This window comes from Podarcis gaigeae (genome assembly GCF_964106915.1).
Source record: "Podarcis gaigeae genome assembly, chromosome: 16".
NCBI lineage: Eukaryota > Metazoa > Chordata > Lepidosauria > Squamata > Lacertidae > Podarcis > Podarcis gaigeae.
In genome coordinates, this window is record NC_139693.1 from 42,211,958 (window position 1) to 42,234,293 (window position 22,336).

The 22,336-nt window shown below is 46.7% G+C and overlaps 1 protein-coding gene across 1 annotated transcript in view; it reads right to left on the reverse strand.

Moving 5' to 3' along the window:
- Nucleotides 1-22,336, reverse strand: part of MYO18B (myosin XVIIIB) — a 276,767-nt gene that overhangs the window by 8,729 nt on the left and 245,702 nt on the right. The window contains exons 41-43 of the mRNA XM_083717843.1: nucleotides 21,741-21,874; nucleotides 16,114-16,155; nucleotides 13,339-13,479 (exon numbers count right to left, since the gene is read on the reverse strand). Coding sequence (XP_083573969.1) covers nucleotides 13,339-13,479; nucleotides 16,114-16,155; nucleotides 21,741-21,874 — 317 coding nt within the window. The remainder of the gene's footprint in view (nucleotides 1-13,338; nucleotides 13,480-16,113; nucleotides 16,156-21,740; nucleotides 21,875-22,336) is intronic.

Consider the following 22,336-nt stretch of genomic DNA (forward strand, 5'->3'; position numbering starts at 1 on the left):
CATGAGACTCTGGATACCCAGGGAATCTCTCTCCCACATGAGGCAAGGCTAGAGAGGTCAAGGCCCCGTGTGGGGATGGGTATGAAATTTCAGGGAGGAGACCACTTTCTCATCCCCCCCCCCATGTTTTTTGGGCTTCCCCTTTGAAAAACTGTTGTTTGGGTGGGATTTTGAAATATTAGATATTATGAAATATTTAGAATGTTGAACAAAATAAAATAAAATATTATTTATACCCCGCCCATCTGGCTGGGTTTCCCCAGTCACTCTGGGCAGCTTCCAACAAAACATTAAAATGTACTAATTCATGAAATATTAAAAGCTTCCCTAAACAGGGAAAATATAATAAGTAACAATGTGACTTTCAATAGGTAAGGAGTACTTTTACAAAGTATTGCATTTTTTCAATGTTTAGGACAATTTCCATTTTCCCCCAAACAAAGGATAAAATGTATCCCCCCCACACCATTGCTTCAAAATTTCTGGAGACAGTACACCTTTAGGCAAGGCAGAGGCGATTGGGGAGGTTCAATCAGCTGTAGGGGTGCCAACTTGAATAAAATATTGGGGGGGGGGGAGGTAAGCCCCACCCTGCATAATCAACCACATGACGCAGTACACACACACATTTGAATGGGAATGCCCATCAACTTTGTGGGGACCCAGCACCCTCAAATATTTTATTGTTGGTGCCAAATGGTTCCTATGGTCAGCTGAGCTGCGTAAGGAGATGAGGATTTCCTCCTGCAAATTCTGCACATTGAGAGAGGTTTGGGCCAAGGCCTTTGTTGACAAGGACATTTTTGCTGCCTTTTGACTCTTGCTAAATCCAAAACATGCCCCCCCATAAAAGAATCAATCTTCTGTGTTTGCAGGAAAGTGGGCTGGCCTATCCTCTCCTTTGTGTCATCTTTTTAATATGGGAGATGCTCTGAAACCGGAGCCTCGATCCAGAAATACAGTTGTTCAAGATTTAGCCTTGACAGTAATCAACACTTCTAGCTAAGGAGAAGAGATGTAGTTGCCATAGCAACTTTATACCACCCTGCAATCTCACAGACAATGCTGGGCACATTGAGACCCAGCAGGGTTGACCTGGAAGGAAATTTACATGCGGAAACCTCTTGAGACAACACAAAGACACACACACACACACACACACGGAAACGGATCTGGCTCAGCAAAGGGCAGAATAAGCAAACAGATGGGGAAATTCCCCTCTGGATGCACAGCAAACAAGAGGCATTTCTTGGGCACCATAGTGGCAAGAAGCACCCAACGATGAAAACGAACCCAGTCTTTACCAGGGCTGGGTAAAACACACAGAGTTTGACTGTGCCCAAAGCCAGCAGGGTCCCCTGGACTCACCCAAGTTGTAAGGGGGTGGGAGAGGCTATAAGCCAAAATGTGACCCCAATCCCTCCCCCCTGCAAATTCTCTGAATGAGCTTGTCTGGTGTACCTGCTCCAACTCCACACCTTCTGAGAAAGCCAGAGCTGTGGGTCCCTCACAGCTACCCACCCAATGCTGAATATGCACATTTCCCTAATACACACATTTTTGTAAGCCATTTCCTTGAACACACACATTTCCACATGTAATTCCCCCATAAACAAAATAAAAGGTTACCTTCATGAATACATGCATTTTCAGGCACACTTTCCCCTAATCCACACATTTTTGCACAATTTTTGGTTAGAGAACTGCACTGTCAAACTGCAAGAAGAGCAAATTTCTAAGGAGCGCTATATTTTTAGTGTTGTTTTTAAAAAATGCTAATTAAAATATGAGCTGAACAAATCCCCTGCACTCCCATCTCTAGTGATGCATGCTCTCTCCCCACCCCCACCCTAATGATTGTGCAAGATGCATTTCTGGAGCAGTCTGGGCCAAATCAGGACATACCCACCTGGCCATTTCAAGAAATGTCCTGTCATATCATGAAATCAGCCTGTCGTTCCTTTCCTGTTCTTTTTTTGTTCAGACACTATGCTAGGTACCTTCTCTATCCTTCAGGGAGGAAAGGCATAACTTGCCTTTCTTTAAACTAACCCACAGCACACGTTTTGAGTGGGTGGCTAGTCTTTTCTGGGCTAGTGGAGAAATGTACAGTACAGCAGGCTTCAAGGGATCATGACTAAAGCCAACATCATGTATAGTCAAAACCCATTGGGTTCAATGGCAGGTGGGATTGCCAAAATCATATTTCCCAGAATCCTGCTCCTTTTCTGCCTTCTTTTTAATTTTTCTTATTTTCCCACATACATAAAACTGAATGTACATAAGTTAAATGTAGGAAAGTTCTGAGCTCATTGTCTAGAAGTGGATGTGGCTGAACCAAACCTATGCTCTGATTTTCATGAACATTTTTTTCTCAAAGTGCCAAACGATGCCTTCGATTTTCACCAGGAGTGTCAAATGAACCACCTTTGCTTAAAATGCCCTCACTAGCCCTCAGTGATGGCACTGCACACCCAAATTTGGTCAGTTACCAAGCGGTGCTACATAATTTCTGTTTGAAAGCAGAAGCAGTAGCATCCTTGGAATATGAAGACCAGTAGTTCTGGGAAGCAAATCTCCAAATTGCTAGGTTTGATCTCCCCAAAATGACCATGGCACTGTAGAAATCCCTCCACCTCTATAGCTTCATACAACCAAGATCTCATGCCAAGGATTGAAAGCCCTGGAAGCTGCTTTTCAGCTTAAAGTCCCACCACCCCCAGTCTGTGCACATCCAGAATCAGATCTACCCTTGTCCCCTTGCTGCTCAGTGTATGTTTTGGACTACAACACCCGTCAGATCAGAGTTGCAGTCCAACACATCTGCAGGGCACCAAGCTGGGGAATGCTGGAACAGATTAAGGGTCATGGTTGTGGGTGGGGAAAGAAATATCTCACCCCTGGGCTGAGGAAGGGCAAATGGGCAAAGGCCCCCCCCATGGGTTTTGTGGTTGTGTTGGGGCTTCATGGTTAGTTCTTCCTGCCAGGCTCCACCAGCTCTTTGACCATTTGCACACACTGCTCATGTCTTGTAGGCAAGGAAACCTAGATTTATTTCCATCTTTGCACATGCAACACATAAACCAGGGAAGCCCATTGTCATGCAGTGGAAGTTACTGCAAAAGCTGTTATTAAGCTGAAATTACTTGGTGGATGAAAACTTCCTCCTCCTCCTCCTCCTCCATCTTCAGATGTGGACTTAAAAAGCCATGTAGTTCTTTATCATGCAGAAATGGATGAGCTGCAATCCTTGGATGTGCAGGTGTCATATTTGCATTTGGAGCATGCTCCAGAGACCCCCTTGCTCAAAAATCCCACCATGCTTGTCAGGGTATATGTGGAGCAACCTGGGAGGAGGGCATCTATGGGGTGCAGTTAGAGAATGACTTCTGCTGCATCTCAGATATGCATAAAGCATGCCCAGCATCAAATGCTAAGCAGACTCAGTGATGCTATTATAAAGAGCCGTTGAAGAGGATTAGCTGAAAGCCAGCACCAAAAAAATAGTCTCCTCAGTGTGGAAATGGGTATAAGACCTCCTACGGACTTCTCTCATCTCAGGCATGATCCTTGCAACAGCCTAGAATGAGAAATACTTTTGGAACGCCCATAAGAAGAACGCCTGCCTTCTGTGCCAGCAGTTGTGATCATAGGCACTGAGTTTCTGCAAGAGGTGTCCAGGCCACTTCCATCTTGCTGCAGACAAGAGGTTCAGTCATGTAAGGACTCCACATGCTCTGGAGCCTGGGCAAGGCATGTGTGTGCAGTGCATCTTCTGCCCATCAAAGCATGCATTGCAGACTCCTTTACACCTCTGTTGCCTTAGTAACCATTTCAGGCCTCATCAGATCCAAGGCAGAACAGGAGGATGAGTGGGTCTATTCCTCCCCACTCAGCTTGTCAATGATAGTATTCTCAGAGCTAGCTGGAGACTTCACTAAGCAAAGAGAAAGATGCTCTTCTTTGCTGCTCACAAGTAATCTCAAAAACCTCTCAAAGGCAGGCTGTTTGCTTCAGACCAACACAAACAAACTATGAGAGGTACGCACACCCACACACCCACACACCCACACACCCTTGAGCACAGCAGCCATCTGTACCCCTTGTGACAAGAGCCTGCTTCCCTTGATCACCTCTGGGACCCAACGAAGAGAGTGGTGAACCCAGACAGAAGCCACCATTAGAAAGTGAGCTACATGCCTAACATCATGCAGCATCCATTCCTTGGGCCCCACACCTTAAGGTGAGACAGAACACAAGAAGAACCCTGGTGGATCAGGTCAATGGCTCATCTAGCTCAGTATCCCGTTCTCACAGGGGCTGACCCACAGGCAGGACCTGAGCACAAGAGCAGCACTCTCCCCTCCTGTGGATTCCAGCAACAGATAATCAGAAGCATCGCCACCTCTGATCATCGCCCCTCCAGTGCTCAGGTAAGGGCAAGGTAAGGTGAAGCCACAAGGCCTGCCAGAAGATGGATAGGTTTGTTCAGCTGGTTGTTTAGCTGTAGTTGGGCTCCAATTTCAACCAGCCCCAACCAGCATAGACAATAGTCAGGAATGATGTAAGTTGGAGACCAGAAACATCTGGAGGACCCCAGTTGCCTACCCAACATTTCAGTGGGCTGAGTTAGGGCTACCATGGACAGCTCCCTTGGACAGCTCCTTTCCTGGTCCAGGTTCCTGGCTGGCTTTAAGCTCCCCACTTCTCTTGCAAGAACAAGATTCCAGGTCAGACAGGAGCCCCCCCCCCCATACACCCTGAAAACTTCAGTTTGGCCCAATCTGTGCCTCAGTAGCTGCCTTCCTAGGGTCTGTGCTTGGAAATATCTCCAAGTAGTTGCTAAGAGCGACAAGGAGTGGCTGGGCAGATGGTGTAGGAAGCCCCCAAAGGGGAGAAGGCAGTGGTGTGCTGCTCCGAGAAGCTGGAATGGTGAAGCTGTGTATTCAGCAGTGGTATCTGGATACCCTTTTGAAAAGCCTCCGCGGGAGAGAAGGAATGAATTGTGCCTGCAGAGCCCATCCGATCCTTCCACCTGAAATCCTTAGGTGGCTGGGGTGAAACTGTGATGCAACAATGAAATGGAGCTCACTGCATTTCTCTCCACCCTGCAGAGCTCCCTCATAACAAGGTAGCACAGGAGGGCTGCCAGGTAGATGCCAGCTAGTGGATTCATCTGATAGGGAGGCAGAAGAGGGAGGGAGGGAGGCACTGTGGCGAAAGGGGGGAGACACTAGAGCTTGGCAGCTCTTCTTTGCAGAAACAGCTTCTCTTCCTCGTGAATTAGTTTGTGGACCACCTGTTTGAAGCTCTCCCCTTATAACAGGCTTCCCTAAACCCTGTCAAGGAAGGACCGTAGCTCAGTGGCAGAGTATCTGCCTTGCATGTAGATGGTCCTAGATTCAATCCTTGGCATCTCCAGGTAGGGGTAGGAGGGGCTCCGTCTGAAACCCTGGAGAGCTCCTGCCAGTCAGTGTAGACCAGAGATTTTCAACCTTTTTGAGTCCAGTGCTCCTTTGACCAACTACATTCTTTCTGCAGCTCCTCTGTGGGATACTTGCTTTCAAAGGTTTAAAGGAGCAGCGGGGGAGGGGGGGCGGAGAGGTGTCAGTGTGCTTGCAAATCCCTTTGGAAGCTGCCTTCTGCTGCTCCTTTAAACCTCTGAAATTGAAGATTTAAGGAGCAATGTGGAGAGGGAGACATGGTTTCCACTGAATTGAAATGGATTCCCCCTCCTTGATCAAGGCACAAAGCTGTCTCCAAAGGGCTTTCAATCAGCCCAGGTCTGCGCTTTGAAGCACAGTATCATCTGAGGCGGGACGCAGGTGGCGCTGTGGGTTAAAGCCTCAGCGCCTAGGACTTGCCGATCGAAAGGTCGGCGGTTCGAATCCCTGCGGCGGGGTGCGCTCCCGCTGCTCGGTCCCAGCGCCTGCCAACCTAGCAGTTCGAAAGCACCTCCGGGTGCAAGTAGATAAATAGGGACCACTTACCAGCGGGAAGGTAAACGGCGTTTCCGTGTGCGGCTCTGGCTCGCCAGAGCAGCGATGTCACGCTGGCCACGTGACCCGGAAGTGTCTCCGGACAGCGCTGGCCCCTGGCCTCTTGAGTGAGATGGGCGCACAACCCCAGAGTCTGTCAAGACTGGCCCGTACGGGCAGGGGTACCTTTACCTTTACCTTTTATCATCTGAGGCTACCCTGATGTCAAGTTTGGTCCACCAAGGGGAGGAAAGATGACTATCTGGCCCACTGGCCAGGAAAGGTTCCCCACTTTTGCCTCACAGGATGCCGTGAGAGGGGTTGATGGAGACCCTGGGGTAGCTGGCTGAACTGCCATTGTGACACAGAAGGTTGGGTGGGCTGGCAGGTGGCGGCATGTAAAAGGTCACTTAAGAAGAGCCTGCAGGATCAGACCAGTGGCCCATCGAGTCCAGCATCCTGTTCTCAGAGGCCACCCAAATGCCCACAGGAAACAGACATGCAGGAATCTAGCACAAGTCCACTCCCTTCTCCCAGGGTTTCCACCCATTGGGACTGAGAAGCATTTCTGCCTCCAACTATGGAGGCAGAGCTTGGCCAACATGGCCAGTAGTCTGACCCTCCACAAAACAGCCCAATCCTCTTTTAAAGCCATCCAAGCTGGTGGCCACCCCTGGTTCCTCTGGGAGGGAGCTCTATCCTTCTAGTTGCTGATGGCTATGCTGCTCTTGTCCTCAGAAAGTAAGAAGTGGGGAATGGAGAAATCCGCCCCCTGAAGGAAGCCTAGGCCAGGGAGTAGTAAAGAAAGGAAGGGGAGAAATGAGAGTGGAAACGGGCAGAGATAAGGAGAGGGGCACAGAGCCAGGGACTTCAGAGGCAAGGGGAGTTTATGCTGATTTCAAATAAATGCATCCTTGAGGCCTCCAGAGCTGAAAGAATTCTTGCTTTCTATTGGAGCTATGCTATATTGAAGGGGGAAATGTTTCTCTGCTCAACCAAGTGACACTTCCTTTCCCCCCTCTCTTTCTGCACATTGTCATTGCATCCTGTCCCCACCCCATGCAGAATCATGGCTCATCTCCTTTTGTATGTGGACATGCACTGTGCTTCAATTTAAGTACAGATATTATTGCATAAATTATTTTGACTAGCATAAGCGTAATCACCCTAATTGCTGTGTAATCTTCGTTAATTACTGTTGTATGTCATTTGCTTTGGTGCAGATTGCTCACTACAAAAATTCTGTTTGGCTTAAGGATGTTTTTGCATTCTCCCATTAGATTTAGCTTGAACTTAAAAGGGAGGAATTGGGTGTGTGTGTGCAAAAGACTTGTTTTGTATGGAGAAAAAGTTGTCAAGCATGAGTGCGCTGTCAGGATCATTAAAGGAGAAGGATTAGCCTTACTGGATCCTAAATAAGCACATCTACTTTGTAAATTCACGGTGTCCACTGGTGGTTCATGAGCACTGTAGTTCTCAAGAGGGATGGGTAAGTCTTAGGTAATGCAACATGGATGTTTGCTTATCCTTGCCTTAGACAAGCCCTGCTTAAGGAGAGCTGGGAAATGGAACCAAGTTAAGGGAGGAGTTGGCACTCAGTGTCAGAGTACAGCTGTGCATCTGGAATGTCCCAGGTTCAATCCCCAACAGCATTTTCGGGAACACATTTATAGAGCTGAGGTCAGGAAGTGCTGTTGCCAGTCAGAGTAGACTGACACTGGTCCTATGTGGCACCTCCCTATCATGTCACTGAAATAACAACTTGATAACCAGGAGTGCAGTCATTCATATCACCAGCACCACTTCCCAACAGTGTTCTCCTTTATTGCACAAAGTGCTTCTTAGGTTCAGTAGTCCTTACAACGACCCTGTAAGGCAGGTTGGTAGTATGTGGATGGCATGCCTGATGCTGCCACCTAGTGAGAAGACAATGAACTTGGACTGGCTCAGCTAGACTCAGAATGGTCAGGCTCCAGAGAAGGAGCCGGTCCCTTAAATGGCAGCCGTCTCACACCTGGAGTCCATTTGGGGAGGCCCAGGTCCCACCACCCTTGAGTATTGGCCATGCTGATTGGGACTGATGGGAGTTGGAGTTCAAGAAGATCTGGAGGACACCAGGTTAAAAACTTAAGAACATAAGATGGGCCTGCTGGATGAGGCCAATGGTCCATGTCGTTCAGCATCCTGTTCTCACAGTGGCTAGCCAGATGCCCATGGGAAGCCCACAAGTGGGAGCTGAGCACAAAAGCAGCCCTCTCCCCTCTAGCATTACTGCCTCTGACTGCGGAGGCAGAGCAGGGATGGATCCAGACCTTTAGAGGCCCTAAGCACGTAAAATATTTTGGTGCCACCGTATACAGTATATCTAACTCAAAGTATAAACAAATTTTATTTTATTTTTGAAATGAAACAAATCCTACAGTAAAATGGAAAATAGTGTTTGTTTTTGTATACTTCCACTTTATTTATATTTGAATTTTTTCTCCCACTTTTCTAATTGCAAAATCTTTGATCAGATCCTCAAAACTAATCTTATGTAGTGCATCTGCTTCTATACTTAGTAGTGATAAGGCACCCTGCCTTGTTGCATAGTTGTTCTGTTGGGGTCTTTAATATACTTCAACTGAGAAGATGAACACCCAGCTGAGCAATTTATGGCTCGTAACATTATACAGGAGGCAGCAACTAAAACCATCCCAATGAAAAGGAAATGCAAGAAAGCAAAGTGGCTGTCCAACAAGGCCTTACAAATAGTGGGGGAGAGAATGCAAGCAAAATGCAAGGGAGATAGTGAAAGATACAGGAAACTGAATGCAGATTTCCAAAAAATAGCAAGCAGAGACAAGAAGGCCTTCTTAAATGAGCAATGTAAAGAAATAGAGGAAAACAATAGAATGGGAAAAACCAGAGATCTGTTCAAGAAAATTGGAAATATGAAAGGAACATTTTGTACAAAGATTACCACAATAAAAGAAAAAAGTGGAAAGACCTAACAGAAGCAGAAGACATCAAGAAGAGGTGGCAAGAATATACAGAGGAACTATACCAAAAAGAAATGTACACCCCAGATAGTGTGGTTGCTGACCTTGAGCCAGACATCCTGGAGAGTGATGTCAAATGGGCTTTAGAAAGCACAAGGCCAGTGGAAGTGATGATGTTCCAGCTGAACTATTTAAAATTTTAAACGATGATGCTTTCAAGGTGCTACACTCAATATGCCAGCAAATTTGGAAAACTCAGCAGTGGCCAGAGGATTGGAGAAGATCAGTCTACATCCCAATCCCAAAGAAGGGCAGTGCCAAAGAATGCTCCAACTACCGCACAATTGCTCTCATTTCACACGCTAGCAAGGTTATGCTTAAAATTCTACAAGGTAGGCTCAAGCAGTATGTGGACCGAGAACTCCCAGAAGTGCAAGCTGGATTTCGAAGGGGCAGAGGAACCAGAGACCAAATTGCAAACATGCACTGGATTATGGAGAAAGCTAGAGAGTTCCAGAAAGACATCTATTTCTACTTCATTGACTATGCAAAAGCCTTTGACTGTGTCGACCACAGCAAACTATGGCAAGCTCTTAAAGAAATGGGACTGCCTGATCACCTCATCTGTCTCCTGAGAAATCTCTATGTGGGACAAGAAGCTACAGTTAGAACTGGGTATGGAACAACTGATTGGTTCAAAATTGGGAAAGGAGTACGGCAAGGCCGTATTGTCTCCCTGCTTATTTAACTTATATGCAGAATTCATCATGCGAAAGGCTGGGCTGGATGAATCCCAAGCCGGAATTAAGATCACCGGAAGAAATATCAACAACCTCAGATATGCAGATGACACAACCTTGATGGCAGAAAGTGAGGAGGAATTAAAGAACCTTTTAATGAGGGTGAAAGAGGAGAGCACAAAATATGGTTTGAAGCTCAACATCAAAAAAAAAAGATCATGGCCACTGGGCCCATTACCTCCTGGCAAATAGAAGGGGAAGAAATGGAGGCAGTGAGAGATTTTACTTTCTTGGGCTCACTGCAGATAGTGACATCAGTCACGAAATTAAAAGACGACTGCTCCTTGGGAGAAAGGCGATGGCAAACCTAGACAGCATCTTAAAAAGCAGAGACATCACCTTGCCAACAAAGGTCCGTATAGTTGGTTTTCCCAGTAGTGATGTATGGAAGTGAGAGCTGATCGCCGAAGAATTGATGCTTTTGAATTATGGTGGTGGAGGAGACTCTTGAGAGTCCCATGGACTGCAAGAAGATCAAACCTATCCATTCTTAAGGAAATCAGGCCTGAATACTCACTGGAAGGACAGATAGTGAAGCTGAGGAGCCAATACTTTGGCCACCTCATGAGAAGAGAAGACTCCCTGGAAAAGACCCTGAAGTTGGGAAAGATGAAGGGCGCAAGGAGAAGTGGACGACAGAGGACGAGATGGTTGGACAGTGTTCTCGAAGCTACGAACATGAGTCTGACCAAACTGCGGGAGGCAGTGGAAGACAGGAGTGCCGGGCGTGCTCTGGTCCATGGGGTCATGAAGAGTCGGACACGACTAAACGACTAAACAACAACAAAGCAGGCACCCCCCCCATGCAGGCACCCCCAGCAGAGCCTCGCGCTCCTCTCCTGGCATCAGAGAAACTAACGCACACGGAGAGGAGCATTGGGCCGGGCTGTGCTGGGGGCACTGGCGTGGGGGCAGCTGGTTCATGCCTGCCAAGTGCCACATTGGCTGGCCAGGCTCCTCCCTATGCAGGCAGGCAGGTGGCACAGCGTGGCCCTGCTTGGCTCCAGTGCTGTGCGGGTTCGTTACAGCGATGTCAGTGGCGAGGGCTGGAGTGCCATGGTGGCCTCCTTCACCCTCCATGCACACACACCCGGCGCATGCATGCGCACCCTCCGGAGTGCATGCACCTGCCCTGGGCACCATAAGCTCATGCAACGCCACTGCTTAGATGCGTGGCTAGATCTTTGTGGCAACATTTTCCCAATGGTCAATTCTTTAAAAATGAAGACCATTTTTCACAGAGAGGTGCATGTTGAGCAGAGGTGGGATTCATCTTTTCACCTGGTGCTGATTGTTTTTAAACTGCAACTCTTTCCTCCATTCAAGCTCATTTCCTGCCGCTGCCACCACTTACGTTCCAAAGGCATGTTTAGTCCTGAAAATACTCACCTAGGAATCTGAGGGCAGAGAGAGATAATCTGGAAGGGGGATGAGCTGGAGCACAAGAACAGCCAGTGGTTAAGCGCAGCCTTACTGCAACAACTCCTCTGTTAAAATCTCAATCTCCACCCCACCTCATATTAGCAGTGCTGTTTAAAAAATGGCATTTGAGGGGCTGCTGCTTTGGGGGACTGGGGGTCTTGCTAAGTGACTCTCCTGCTTTGGAGCCTTTGATACAGAGAGAAGAAATCCCCAGAGGAGAATCGCCTGCGTACATTCAAGATGTTTGTTCCCTGAAAGGACCTGCAGACCTTTATTAGAGCTGAATATCAGCAAGCGACCCACGTTGTGAGTAAATGCCATTGCTTGGAACTTGTCTTTGAAAAATTAAAGTTGAAGAGACCTCTAAATATTTGACATTTGCAGGAGAGAGAGAGAGAGAGAGAGAGATTTTATATATGGTTTGCTTCTCTTCCAGAATGGCAAGGATTAGGAAGATGATCCATGGAGAAAATAAGCAAATGAAGTCAGCTCAAGACAGACTTCGTTCAAAGCTGCAGCTACTGGCTGCTGAGCAGCCTTCCAAGTCAGCCTGAGGTAGTATGTGCTAAGAATGGAAGGATCCCTTGGCTGGATCAGGCCAAAGGCCAATAATAATAATAATAATAATAATAATAATGATGATGATGATGATAATAATAATAATAATAATAATACCTTTATTGTCAATATACAACCTGTGTACAATGAAATGAACCAAACCTGCCCCTCAGCAAACACTCAATCTCATTGCACAACGCACCAACCCCAAAAGTCAATTGCACTATATTATTTTCCGTTCAGCAGCCTAACAGCCCACAGATAAAAACTGTTTTTTAGCCTGTTGGTACGACTGATTATATTTCTATATATCCTGCCAGAGGGTAGAAGATTAAAAAGGTGCTGGCCAGGGTGTGAATCATCCCTGAGAATTTTTCTCGCTCTCCTAAGGCATCTATCCCTTGCGATATCATCTAGCGGGCTCAGGGGACAGCCCATGTGCTGTGTTCATCACCCTCTGTAAAGACTTTCTGTCCGTGGCTGTCAAGCCAATGTACCACACTGTGATACAATATGAGAGGACACTTTCTATTGTGGACCAGTAGAAGGAGGTCATCAGTTGTTTAACATTGTTCTTTTGCAAGACCCTGAGGAACTGGAGTCTCTGTTGGGCCTTCCTAACAACCTGAGTTATATTGTTTTTCCAAGTGATGTCTTCACTAAGGTAAACTCCCAGGAATTTAAATGGACTCTCTCCACACAACCCCCCCTCCCCCGGATATACAACGGGGCTAGTTCCCCTCTCTTTCTCCGAAAGTCCAACACCATCTCCTTTGTTTTGCTAATATTTAGGTGCAAGTTATTCTTTAGGCACCATGTAGATACTTTTTGAACCTCCCCCCATACACCAATTCATCTCCACCTGTAACTAGACCCATTATGGTAGTATCATCTGCAAACTTAATAACTGCAGTAGATGGATCAGATGAAATACAATTGAGTTCACACAATGGGTCAGACAGAGGCAGGACCAGAGCACAGCAGCAGCTCCCAGGATCTGGGATCCAGCAGCACATTGGCCCTGATTTTGGAGACTCTACCCCTCCCCTCTATGCTAGCCAGGGTGGAAGGGATGGTTGCCAGGTCCAACCCACAGAGAGAAGGTCCACCCTTTGTATCAGAGGGAGGGGCTGGATAGCATTGCCAGAATTTACACAGCCCCCGTTGCCCTGCTCAGCAGACCAGGGGACTGACTCCTCAGCAACAACAACAAAAAATCTCTCTTAAGTTAAAAAGATCACACATAAAGTGTTGCAACTTTTAATTACAGTACTATATAAGGTGAACACCAAGAAGAGGAGGGGAGCTGGGGTTTGCTCACTGACAGATCTAGATTACAATTCAGGGCTAGAATCTCCCTAATTAGTGTGTTTGGGGGAAGGGAAGGTAACGTCTCAAAATGCAGCAAGCTCACATGGCCTCCATTTTCCAGATCACGCTCCAATCGGAGGAGTCAGGTCAGGTCTGGATTGTCTCAAGTTGGGGCTGATCTGAATTGGATCCAGGGAATGGAGGTGGACATGCACAGCCCTATTTTCTACAAACCTGTTGCATTGCTCAGAAGACACCCCTTTTCGTACACTTAAGAATGAGTCTCACCTCAGGCTCTGGGTACCACGGCTGTCCACGGTTTGCCTGGATGGAGAGGACCATGCCGATGCCAAACTGGACCACGATTTGACGCTTTCTTCAGGTTCCAAGTTCAAGCTCATGGTTGACCCCAGACTCAGCTGACTCTCGCTGTAAGTGGAAGAACACAGAAGGGTTGTTGTGAGGCTAAATGGGCCTTTGCCCACCCGATGCCCTCTGGGTGTTTTTTGACTACAACTCCCATCAGCTGTAGCCACCATGGGTTGTGGGGCAGTGCATGCATGCCACCCTGAATTGCCTGGAGGAAGGGTGAGATGGCACAAATGGAAGTTCATAACAAATTTGAAAGAATCTAAAAATCAAGAAGCTGTTTAAGAAAACTGCAAATATTTATTTCCACGGTCACAACAATTATGCACAATCAGCTCCTGTGCTTTGCAAGTGCATTTGCTTTGAACATTTGTGGTCTTGCATAACATAATCATATGATTTTTCCATATATGATTATTGATAGGTAATGCAATTATTGTTTATGTTGTCTCAAGCCCTTGATTAGTTGCATCAGGTGTGCCTGAGACAACACCTGTTGTATTTGTGCTGTTGTGAGGGATTCTATTCAGGGGGCTGATGAATAGTGAGAGTGGAGAAACCAGTTAAAGTTGCATTTTCAGCTTAATTTGGGGAAACCATTTGAAGCATCTGTTCTGTTGAGCTATTTCAATTGCTTTTGTTTGATTTGCTCACTGCCAACTGCTGAAATTCTGTAAATTTTGATAATAAACCTGATTTGTAATGGGGATGGAATAATTTTAATTGCAACTGTAGATGAACTTGGGCAGGCTGTGGGCTGGAGACACATCCCTTCCACCCTGGCTATAACAACAAAGTATAGTTTGCTATAAACCAGAAAGTGAAGCTTGAAATCTCTTCCCTTCAAGTGCAAAGTGGAGATGTTATGTCTGAACCAAGCCAAATTATGGGGGCCTTTTTACAGACAGGGCTTTTTACAGATAGGACAGAAAAGTGGTTCTTGCACCAATCACTTTGTGGATGTAAAATCTGCATTGTTGGGAATGGGGGGGGGGGGGGATAGCTCAATGGAGAGTCCCTGTCCTGCATGCAGAAAGTCTCTGCTTCCATTCCCAAAGGCATCTCCTGCCTGAAACCCTTGAGAGCTGCTGCCAGTCCATGTAGGCAACACTGAGATACACAGGCCAATAGCCTGACTCTGCCTAAGGCATCTGCCTACGCTGAATGCTCAACTGCACCACATATATCCCAACTTTGTTTTCTCTTCTACATGGACAATTATAACAATCCAAATGCATATCCATATATAGAGATTACCCTGAATCTCACAACTTCCCCCCACCCCCTCCATGGGTCCTATTATTGTTGCAGGAATTTATGTATAGGTTGAGGGGGAGGTTACCCCTCCAGCAGATATCATGCACATGCAGCCCACTACCAAAACCAGCACAATTGCTTTTGTGACTTTTGTGAATTGTCCCCACAAAACACCCCATCACAGTTTCAAAGGGCCTCTGCTGCACGATACCAAATGTAAGAATTCACTGATAAATGTATCTATGTACTGGCTCACTGGGAAAACTTCAGAAATTCCTATAGACATGTGAGCTCAGCTACTCAGCAGCCCCTCTGCCTGAGTGATAATTCCTGGCATCCTGATACCTCAGTGCCAGACAGGTAGCCATTCCAGAAATAACAAACCCAGATGAAGACAAAATGGTGTGATTAACTTAGCTGGGAAACAGGGAAATGTAAATATCTCTTTTGTTACATTGATGGATGTTTGGTGGAGGACAAGGAGAACCATGGGTTAGGGTCCAGGATGCTCAAATTACTGCCACCAGACCTCCCCTTTCATGATATGACCATGATGTATGAGTGATGTAGTTTGGGGGGGGGGTAACATGGGGATTAGCAGCTAATAAAAGTTTGGGGGCTCTTTTGTTCAGGGCTTCCATCTTGTTCCACCTGGTGGCAGTCCTGGCGCCACAGTCTTCAATAAAGACCAAGCCTACTGGCTGCTGTTTTGCTCTGGTATTCCTGGCTGGTGTCCTTTTTTTTTTGTCCAAGGGAGCTCTCAGATTTCTCTGTTAACAGTTTCAGTTAACATTATCAACATTTACAACTGCATATTATTCCATACTCTATATTTTATTTCAATCCAAATTATCGATAGTATCTGTTACATTACAAGTAGATTAAAATCCTGCTAGTTGTTTCCATTTGCTTGCAGTGGTCTCCTAGATATGTTATAATTTTTTCCAATTCTTTTAAAAGTTTTTGTTCTCTTGGTTTCTGAGTTTACCAATCAGCTTTGCCATTTCAGCATAGTCCATCAGCTCAACCTCTCATGAACTTTTGAGGTATCTCCTCCTTCTTTATGACCCATTGAAAAATCAAGCTAGTTCTAAAAACCTGAAGACTATCCCACTACTGAACCTATTGAGACAATAGAAACTCCCATTTATTTCCAGAGGCAGGAGGGCAGAGATTGAAGAAGATGTTAATATCTGCTGTATGTTAAGAGGCATAGCATTTGGGAAGATCAATGTGGGCTCAGCAAACATAAAAGGGGATAAATCTGAAAAATTGATTGGAAACAAATGGAAGGACATGGCCCATCTCTCTCACCCCCCCCCCCCATATTTTGGCTGCTGTTCAATGAGTGTATTTTTTGCAGTTGTTAATCAATGTGTTTTATCCTCTAGTCCCACGTAAGCTTGAATCAGGCATTTCCCGTTGGATTTCACTTACGTGTCTCCTCTTGAGCTGAGCGATTCTCGAGCTGTCTGAACACTACAAGGGAGAGAGGAGAAAAAGACAGGGATCAGTCATTCTTCCCAGTGAGGACTAATATCTGCCCATCCCTTCTGCAGCAGACTCCCCTGAAACAGAGACATGCACTTGCCCCCGGCAGCCCTTTTGCTGAAGGAAATGTTCAGAAGGATCTTTCTTTAAGGAAAGGGTGGGAGCACAGAACCTTCACTTTTTAAAAAAAACCTGTGGGGGAGTCTAAGTTTTTATTTAGGAAAATCTTATCATAAAGCAAAGGATCCCTGTGGTACCTTTATTTGCCCACAAACATGCAAATACACACATGCACACGCACGCAAAGACCCCACCTTTCCTCCAAGGAGCTCAAGGTGGCATACCCTCATTTCATCCTCACAACCACCCCGTGAGGTAGGTTAGGCTGAGAGAGGCCGTGATGGGCCCAAGGTCACCCAGTGAGATTCACGGCCGAGAGGGGATTTGAACCTGGGTCTCCCAGGTCCTAGTCTAACATTGGCTCTCCTAGACCTTTCCACAGAACTTTACAACAGTAACACTTTTTGCTTTGCTAACCAACCCCAGGATTAGGGTTGCAATAGACCAGGAGTCAGCAACCGTTTTCAGCCGTGGGCCGGTCCACTGTCTCTCAGACCTTGTAGGGGGGCGGACTATATTTTGGAAAAGAGATGCATTTTAAATAAAAGGACAAATTCTACTCATGTAAAAACATGCTGATTCCAAGACCATCCGTGCGCCGGATTGAGATGGTGATTGGGCCGCATCCAGCCCCTGGGCCTTAGGTTGCCTACATATGCAATAGACGGTCCTCGTCTGACACTCTAAACACGACACCATATATACGCATCCCTAATTTGTGGTGAAAGAAAGACACAGCTACAGATGAGTGAATGTGTCAGTTTCAGTTTCCCTCAGCTTCTCATTTTCCTAATATTAATTTCAGTTTGCCACATTTACACAGGCCAAAGTGCAAAATTCACCAGCATTTTAGTATAGAATTCTCCTAACATACACATTTTGCAAGCAATCTCCCTTATATAATGAAGATTTGTATACTATTTTCAGTATGATGTGCATTCCAAAAGATAGATGCATTTCAGTTAGTGAACTGTTTTCCATTAGCACCAGGGAATGGTGGAAAGTTATTTTACAGAGGCCAACAGAGCATGGGAAATGGAGCATGTGATCCCTTTGTGGTGCCCTTTCCCTGCAACCTGCTATCACCCACAGGCAGGGAACCTTGAGGCCTCCAGATGTTGCTGAACTACAATTCCCATCAGCTTCAGTGAACATGGCCAACGGCCACAGACGATGGGAACGGCAGTCCAGCAACATTGGGAGGAGTCCCTCTGGTGCGGTAACTCCACCACCCCCTGGAAAAGCTGAGATAGCAAAGATGTTCTGGGATGGGCTCCTGGAGAATGGCTCAGCATCCCTCCAAGCGTGCAGGGGAAGCAGAGCCCAACTTTGAGCAAGGCAGGCCTACGTGAGAGGAATTTGCTGGCTGCTCCTGGGCAGGGTCGGAATAGTTTGGCTGCTCACAGAAAGTTTACATTGTGAGTGGCCCCTGCTGTCATGTTTGCCTTCACTTCATGTCATTCGTTTTATGCATTTTATTTGACAGAGAAGAAAGCACCCAACTGCCAATGAGAGAGGGAGAGAGAGGGAAAAACCACAACCAAATTGGGAGTGAGAGGGGGAGACACACAAAACAAAATGTTTTTCCTTTGAAGCCTGGCTGCTCAGAAACCATGCTAAGGCATACGCTTCTGAATAGAAGTCTGTTAATTATGGCAGCTGCAAGCCAAATCACTTAGGCAGTGGCCTCCATCCATAAATTCTCGCCGGCTGAGGAGAGCTCCTCAGCCGGCCACTTGCAAGGCTCAGCTTGACTTGGCTCTGGGCTCGTGTTTGCCAAAGTATTCTCTTACCTTACAAAGGAGCTGATATACTGTTGTTATATCTGTCTGACTTGAGAGACAATGGACTGAGCCTCTGGGGCTGAAATCAAACTGCTGTGTTAGCACCGGTGACCTCCCTGAGGCACAAGCCCAGGTGGGGTGTCTGGAGGTCCTGAGCTGCCCAAATGACAAGACCTCCTCTCAGTCTTGCTGATGTGGTCCAAAGGAATGCACCAGCTTAGTTGCAGGAGTTGCTAATAACAACTGGACAGCCCTCCCTGGGGTGCGTGACAAATCTGTCAAGTTCAGTCTTCTTTTCACTTTTTTCCAATATTAAGGTCACTTTGCCATGTTTCCACATTCCATCTGCCTTTTTTTAAGACCTCATGAAAATTTGTCAGCATTTTACTTTGCACTTCTCCCAATACACAAATTTCTTCAAACAAAGCTCACAATAGTGCATGTTTGTGTGATATTTTAATAAATATATGCATTTTATACATAATACCTTGTGGGGAAACTGCACAAAATTCAGATACAGTGGTACCTCGGGTTAAGTACTGGAGGTCCGTACTTAACCTGAAACTGTTCTTAACCTGAAGCACCACTTTAGCTAATGGGGCCTCCCACTGCTGCCACACCGCTACTGCATGATTTCTGTTCTCATCCTGAAGCAAAGTTCTTAACCCGAGGTACTATTTCTGGGTTAGCGGAGTCTGTAACCTGAAGCGTATGTAACCCGAAGCGTCTGTAACCCGAGGTACCACTGTAATTTAAATTCTACAAAAAGTGTCTTAGCTACAAGGTGAGGGGCATTGCCCCCCCTTCAGGCTTCCCTCAATAATCCTTCTGCATCCCCCCAAAATTGGTGTATTCCACAGCTCAACCTGTGTATCAGTGTATGATGGTGTATCAGTGAAGGAATTAGCCCTCTGGTTTAGCTTGCCTCTGGGCACTGAATCCTCTGTTTGTCTGGGTGGTTTGTAGAAAGTTCTTGCTATGAGCATGGCTGGGACAGTTTAGATTTCAGCATCATCTCACCCGCCCACTACAGGTTGCGATGAGATCATCACAAGCCTCTTCTTTCTCCCTGAGATTTCCAGCAATGCCTTATGGCCTGTACAGGTCAGTTCACACAGAAAGATTGAGTTACAGATAGGTAGCCGTGTTGGTCTGCCATAGTCAAAACAAAAAAATTTCCTTCCAGTAGCACCTTAAACATCAGGAATCACCTTCCAGTAGCACCTTAGACATCAGGAATCACAAGACAGAGAAACCAGTAGGAGAACACTTCAATCTCCCAGGACATTCTATACAAGATCTCAAAGTAGCTGTTTTACTACAAAGGAATTTCAGAAATAGACTGGAAAGAGAAGCTGCTGAATTGCAACTTATCACCAAACTTAAAACCATGGAGAGACCTGGTCTGAACAAAGACATTGGATTCTTATCTCATTATACATGACAAAGCCATTTTTCACCTTCTCACCCCTTGCTTTTTCCTGTAAGACCTATTGTAGTCATTAAGAGTCGTCAACAGGCTCATCACAGCTATCTGCCAATCACCCATTCCCACCACCCTTCTGAGTAATACCCCTCCCCACCTTCTCATTATATAGAAGGGTCTGGTAACTTCTGTTTCAGTGTATCTGAAGAAGTGTGCATGCACACGAAAGCTCATACCAAGAACTAACTTAGTTGGTCTTTAAGGTGCTACTGGAAGGAATTTTTTTTGTTTTGACAGAAAGATTGCTTCATTTTGGTTCACACACAGTTTCAGAGACCAGGAATCAGGCAGGTTCACATTAACATGAGAATTGACCAATCTTCATTCCCGCTCTACTGCCATGTATTACTCTAACCCTTATTAAAAACTACCTTAGCCAAAGGCCAGGAACATGTCTTGTGGCAGTGAGTTTCATAGTCTCATCTAACTTTGCACATCTATGACCTTCAGGGGGCAGGATCAGCTTCAGGTGGACTCATTGCAGCACATGTCTCAACCTCACGGCTCCTGATTATGCACAGTGGAACCCCAGGAGGCATCAGATTGAGGCCAAGTTGCTCTCACCGCTTTTGTTTTGCTTTTTTAAGGTTCTTTTGTTGTTTTCAGCTCCTGGGACCAGTTCCCTTTCCTGCTCAATACCTTCACCCCAAAGTCAAACACTAAAGGTCGAGTTCCCATCCACCAGGAGGAAGCGTGGAAATGCACTGGCTCCAGACTGGTTTCTCTCCACCTCATGCACTGAGTCATCCTTCTGCAAAGTGAGTCCATCACGTGATGCTGCCACAAAGATGAAAGGTTTTCAGCAGAGACTCAAGGAGCTGCTCTGCTCTGGCCTTTGACAAATTAGGAGAGGAAACCTCACTGAGAGAACTTGCCTGGCCATACACTCAAAAAGCCACAAGAAAAGCCTCCTGGATCAGGCCAATGGCCCATCTAGTCCAGCATCCTGTTCTTTCAGGGGCCAGCCAGATGCCCATTATAGGAAGCCCTCTTCTTTCCTGTGGTGTCTAGAAACTGCTTTGCAGCAGCATCACTGCCTTCAGCTGTAGATGCAGAGCATGGCCATTGGCAGCCCCCTTCGCCATGAATTAGTCCAATCCTCTCTTAAAGCCATTTAACTTGATGGCCATCACTGCCTCCTGTGGCAGAGAGTTCCATAGTTTAGCTATGCACAGCATGAGGGACTCTACCAATATTTAGCTACACTGGATAACTCTGTATGTGTGTGTGTATAGTTTAAATTCTATTAATGTTTAATTGTTTTTAAGTGATCCCCACACACACTGCCTTTGTTTTTAGCTGTTCCTATTTTATCTGTAAGCTGACTTGAGTCTGTCAGGGAAAAAGGCAGGACAACAACAACAATAACATCCATGAGTTCCAGTGTGACCAGGGGAAAAACCTCTTCTTCCACTCTCTCCATGCAATGCATCATTTCATGGAGTGTGGTTTGTTCCATGCTCAAGTTAGTTCAGGCAGCGGGGAAGCTCTAAAAGGAAACCCCTGTCCTAAAAGATGGAAGCTGTATGGATGTGTATCTGCACACAACACACCATAGGAATCTGCCTTCTGCTGAGACAGATCAGTGCTGTCTGCATTGACTGACAACGGTTCTCCAGGTTTTCAGGCATCACATAATCGTACAGCTGGAAGGGAACGCCCAGGGTCACCTAGTCCAGTCCCTGCAAGGCTCTTCATCTGGGATTGGACCGGGAGCCTTCTGCAGGCCAAGCAGATAGCCTCCTGCTGAGTTTTGGGCCTTTCCACACACAGCTGGCCAGACAGTATGTGCCACAGCAACCATTTCCTAGCCACACTACTTCACAGGGGCACTGAGATGTGAAAGCGCACCCACCCAGAGCACCCAGCTCCAAAGCCCCAACTCCAGCCAGCTCTGCTCCACCCCACCCCTTGACCTGGGAAGGCTCTCTGGGGCTGTGCCTTCTGGCTTTTCTTCACACACTGCACTGGGGGCTCCACCCCCAGGCACTTTTTCTTTTTTAAAAAAATTGATTTCACAAGTTTTGATTTTTTTCACACAGACAACCAGGCCTCTTGAATGGTGCCAGTCGAAAGCGCCCACAGGCAGCCCTGCCAGGAGCCCGGAGTCTGAAGAGGAAGGGCGCGGGGGAAGCAGCAGGCTGGCTTGAGAGGCGGAGACCCAGTCCTGCCAGCACACTCACCTCTCCCTATCACTGTCGTCACTCGACTGCACTTCTTCCAGAGCCACTTGCAAGTCCGCAATGCGGCGGATGGAGGTCTCCAGGTCTGCCTGCAACGTCTGCCTCACTGCAGAGAGCTCGTCCACTTGCTTCTCCTGGAGAAACATGAGCACAGGGTGAGGGGGGGAGGGTTAGTGGTGGCCCAGGAAGCAACACGCAAGCAAGGCAGTCCTGAACAGGTCAGCTCAGCAAATCATTTGCTCAATGCATTTCTGTTAAGGTATTGTGCTTTATTCTAGAAAGTGGAAGGTGGTTTGAAAAAAGACAATGTAGTGCAGTGGTTAGAGTGACAACCCAGGTTACTCATTAAACCAGGGATGAAGAACCTGCAGGCCTCCTCTTGGACCACAACTCCCATCAGCCCTAGCCAGCATAGTCAATGGCCAGAAATGATGGGAGCTGCAGCTCAACCACATGTGGAGGGAACCACTTTCCCCAATGCCAGCACTGCAAAGAAAGCTGCCTCACACCAAGTCAGGCTCTGGCCTGTATTGTCTGCACTGAGTGGCAGCAGCTGTCCAGGATTCCAGGCCAGGTGCCTTCCCAGCCCCACCTGG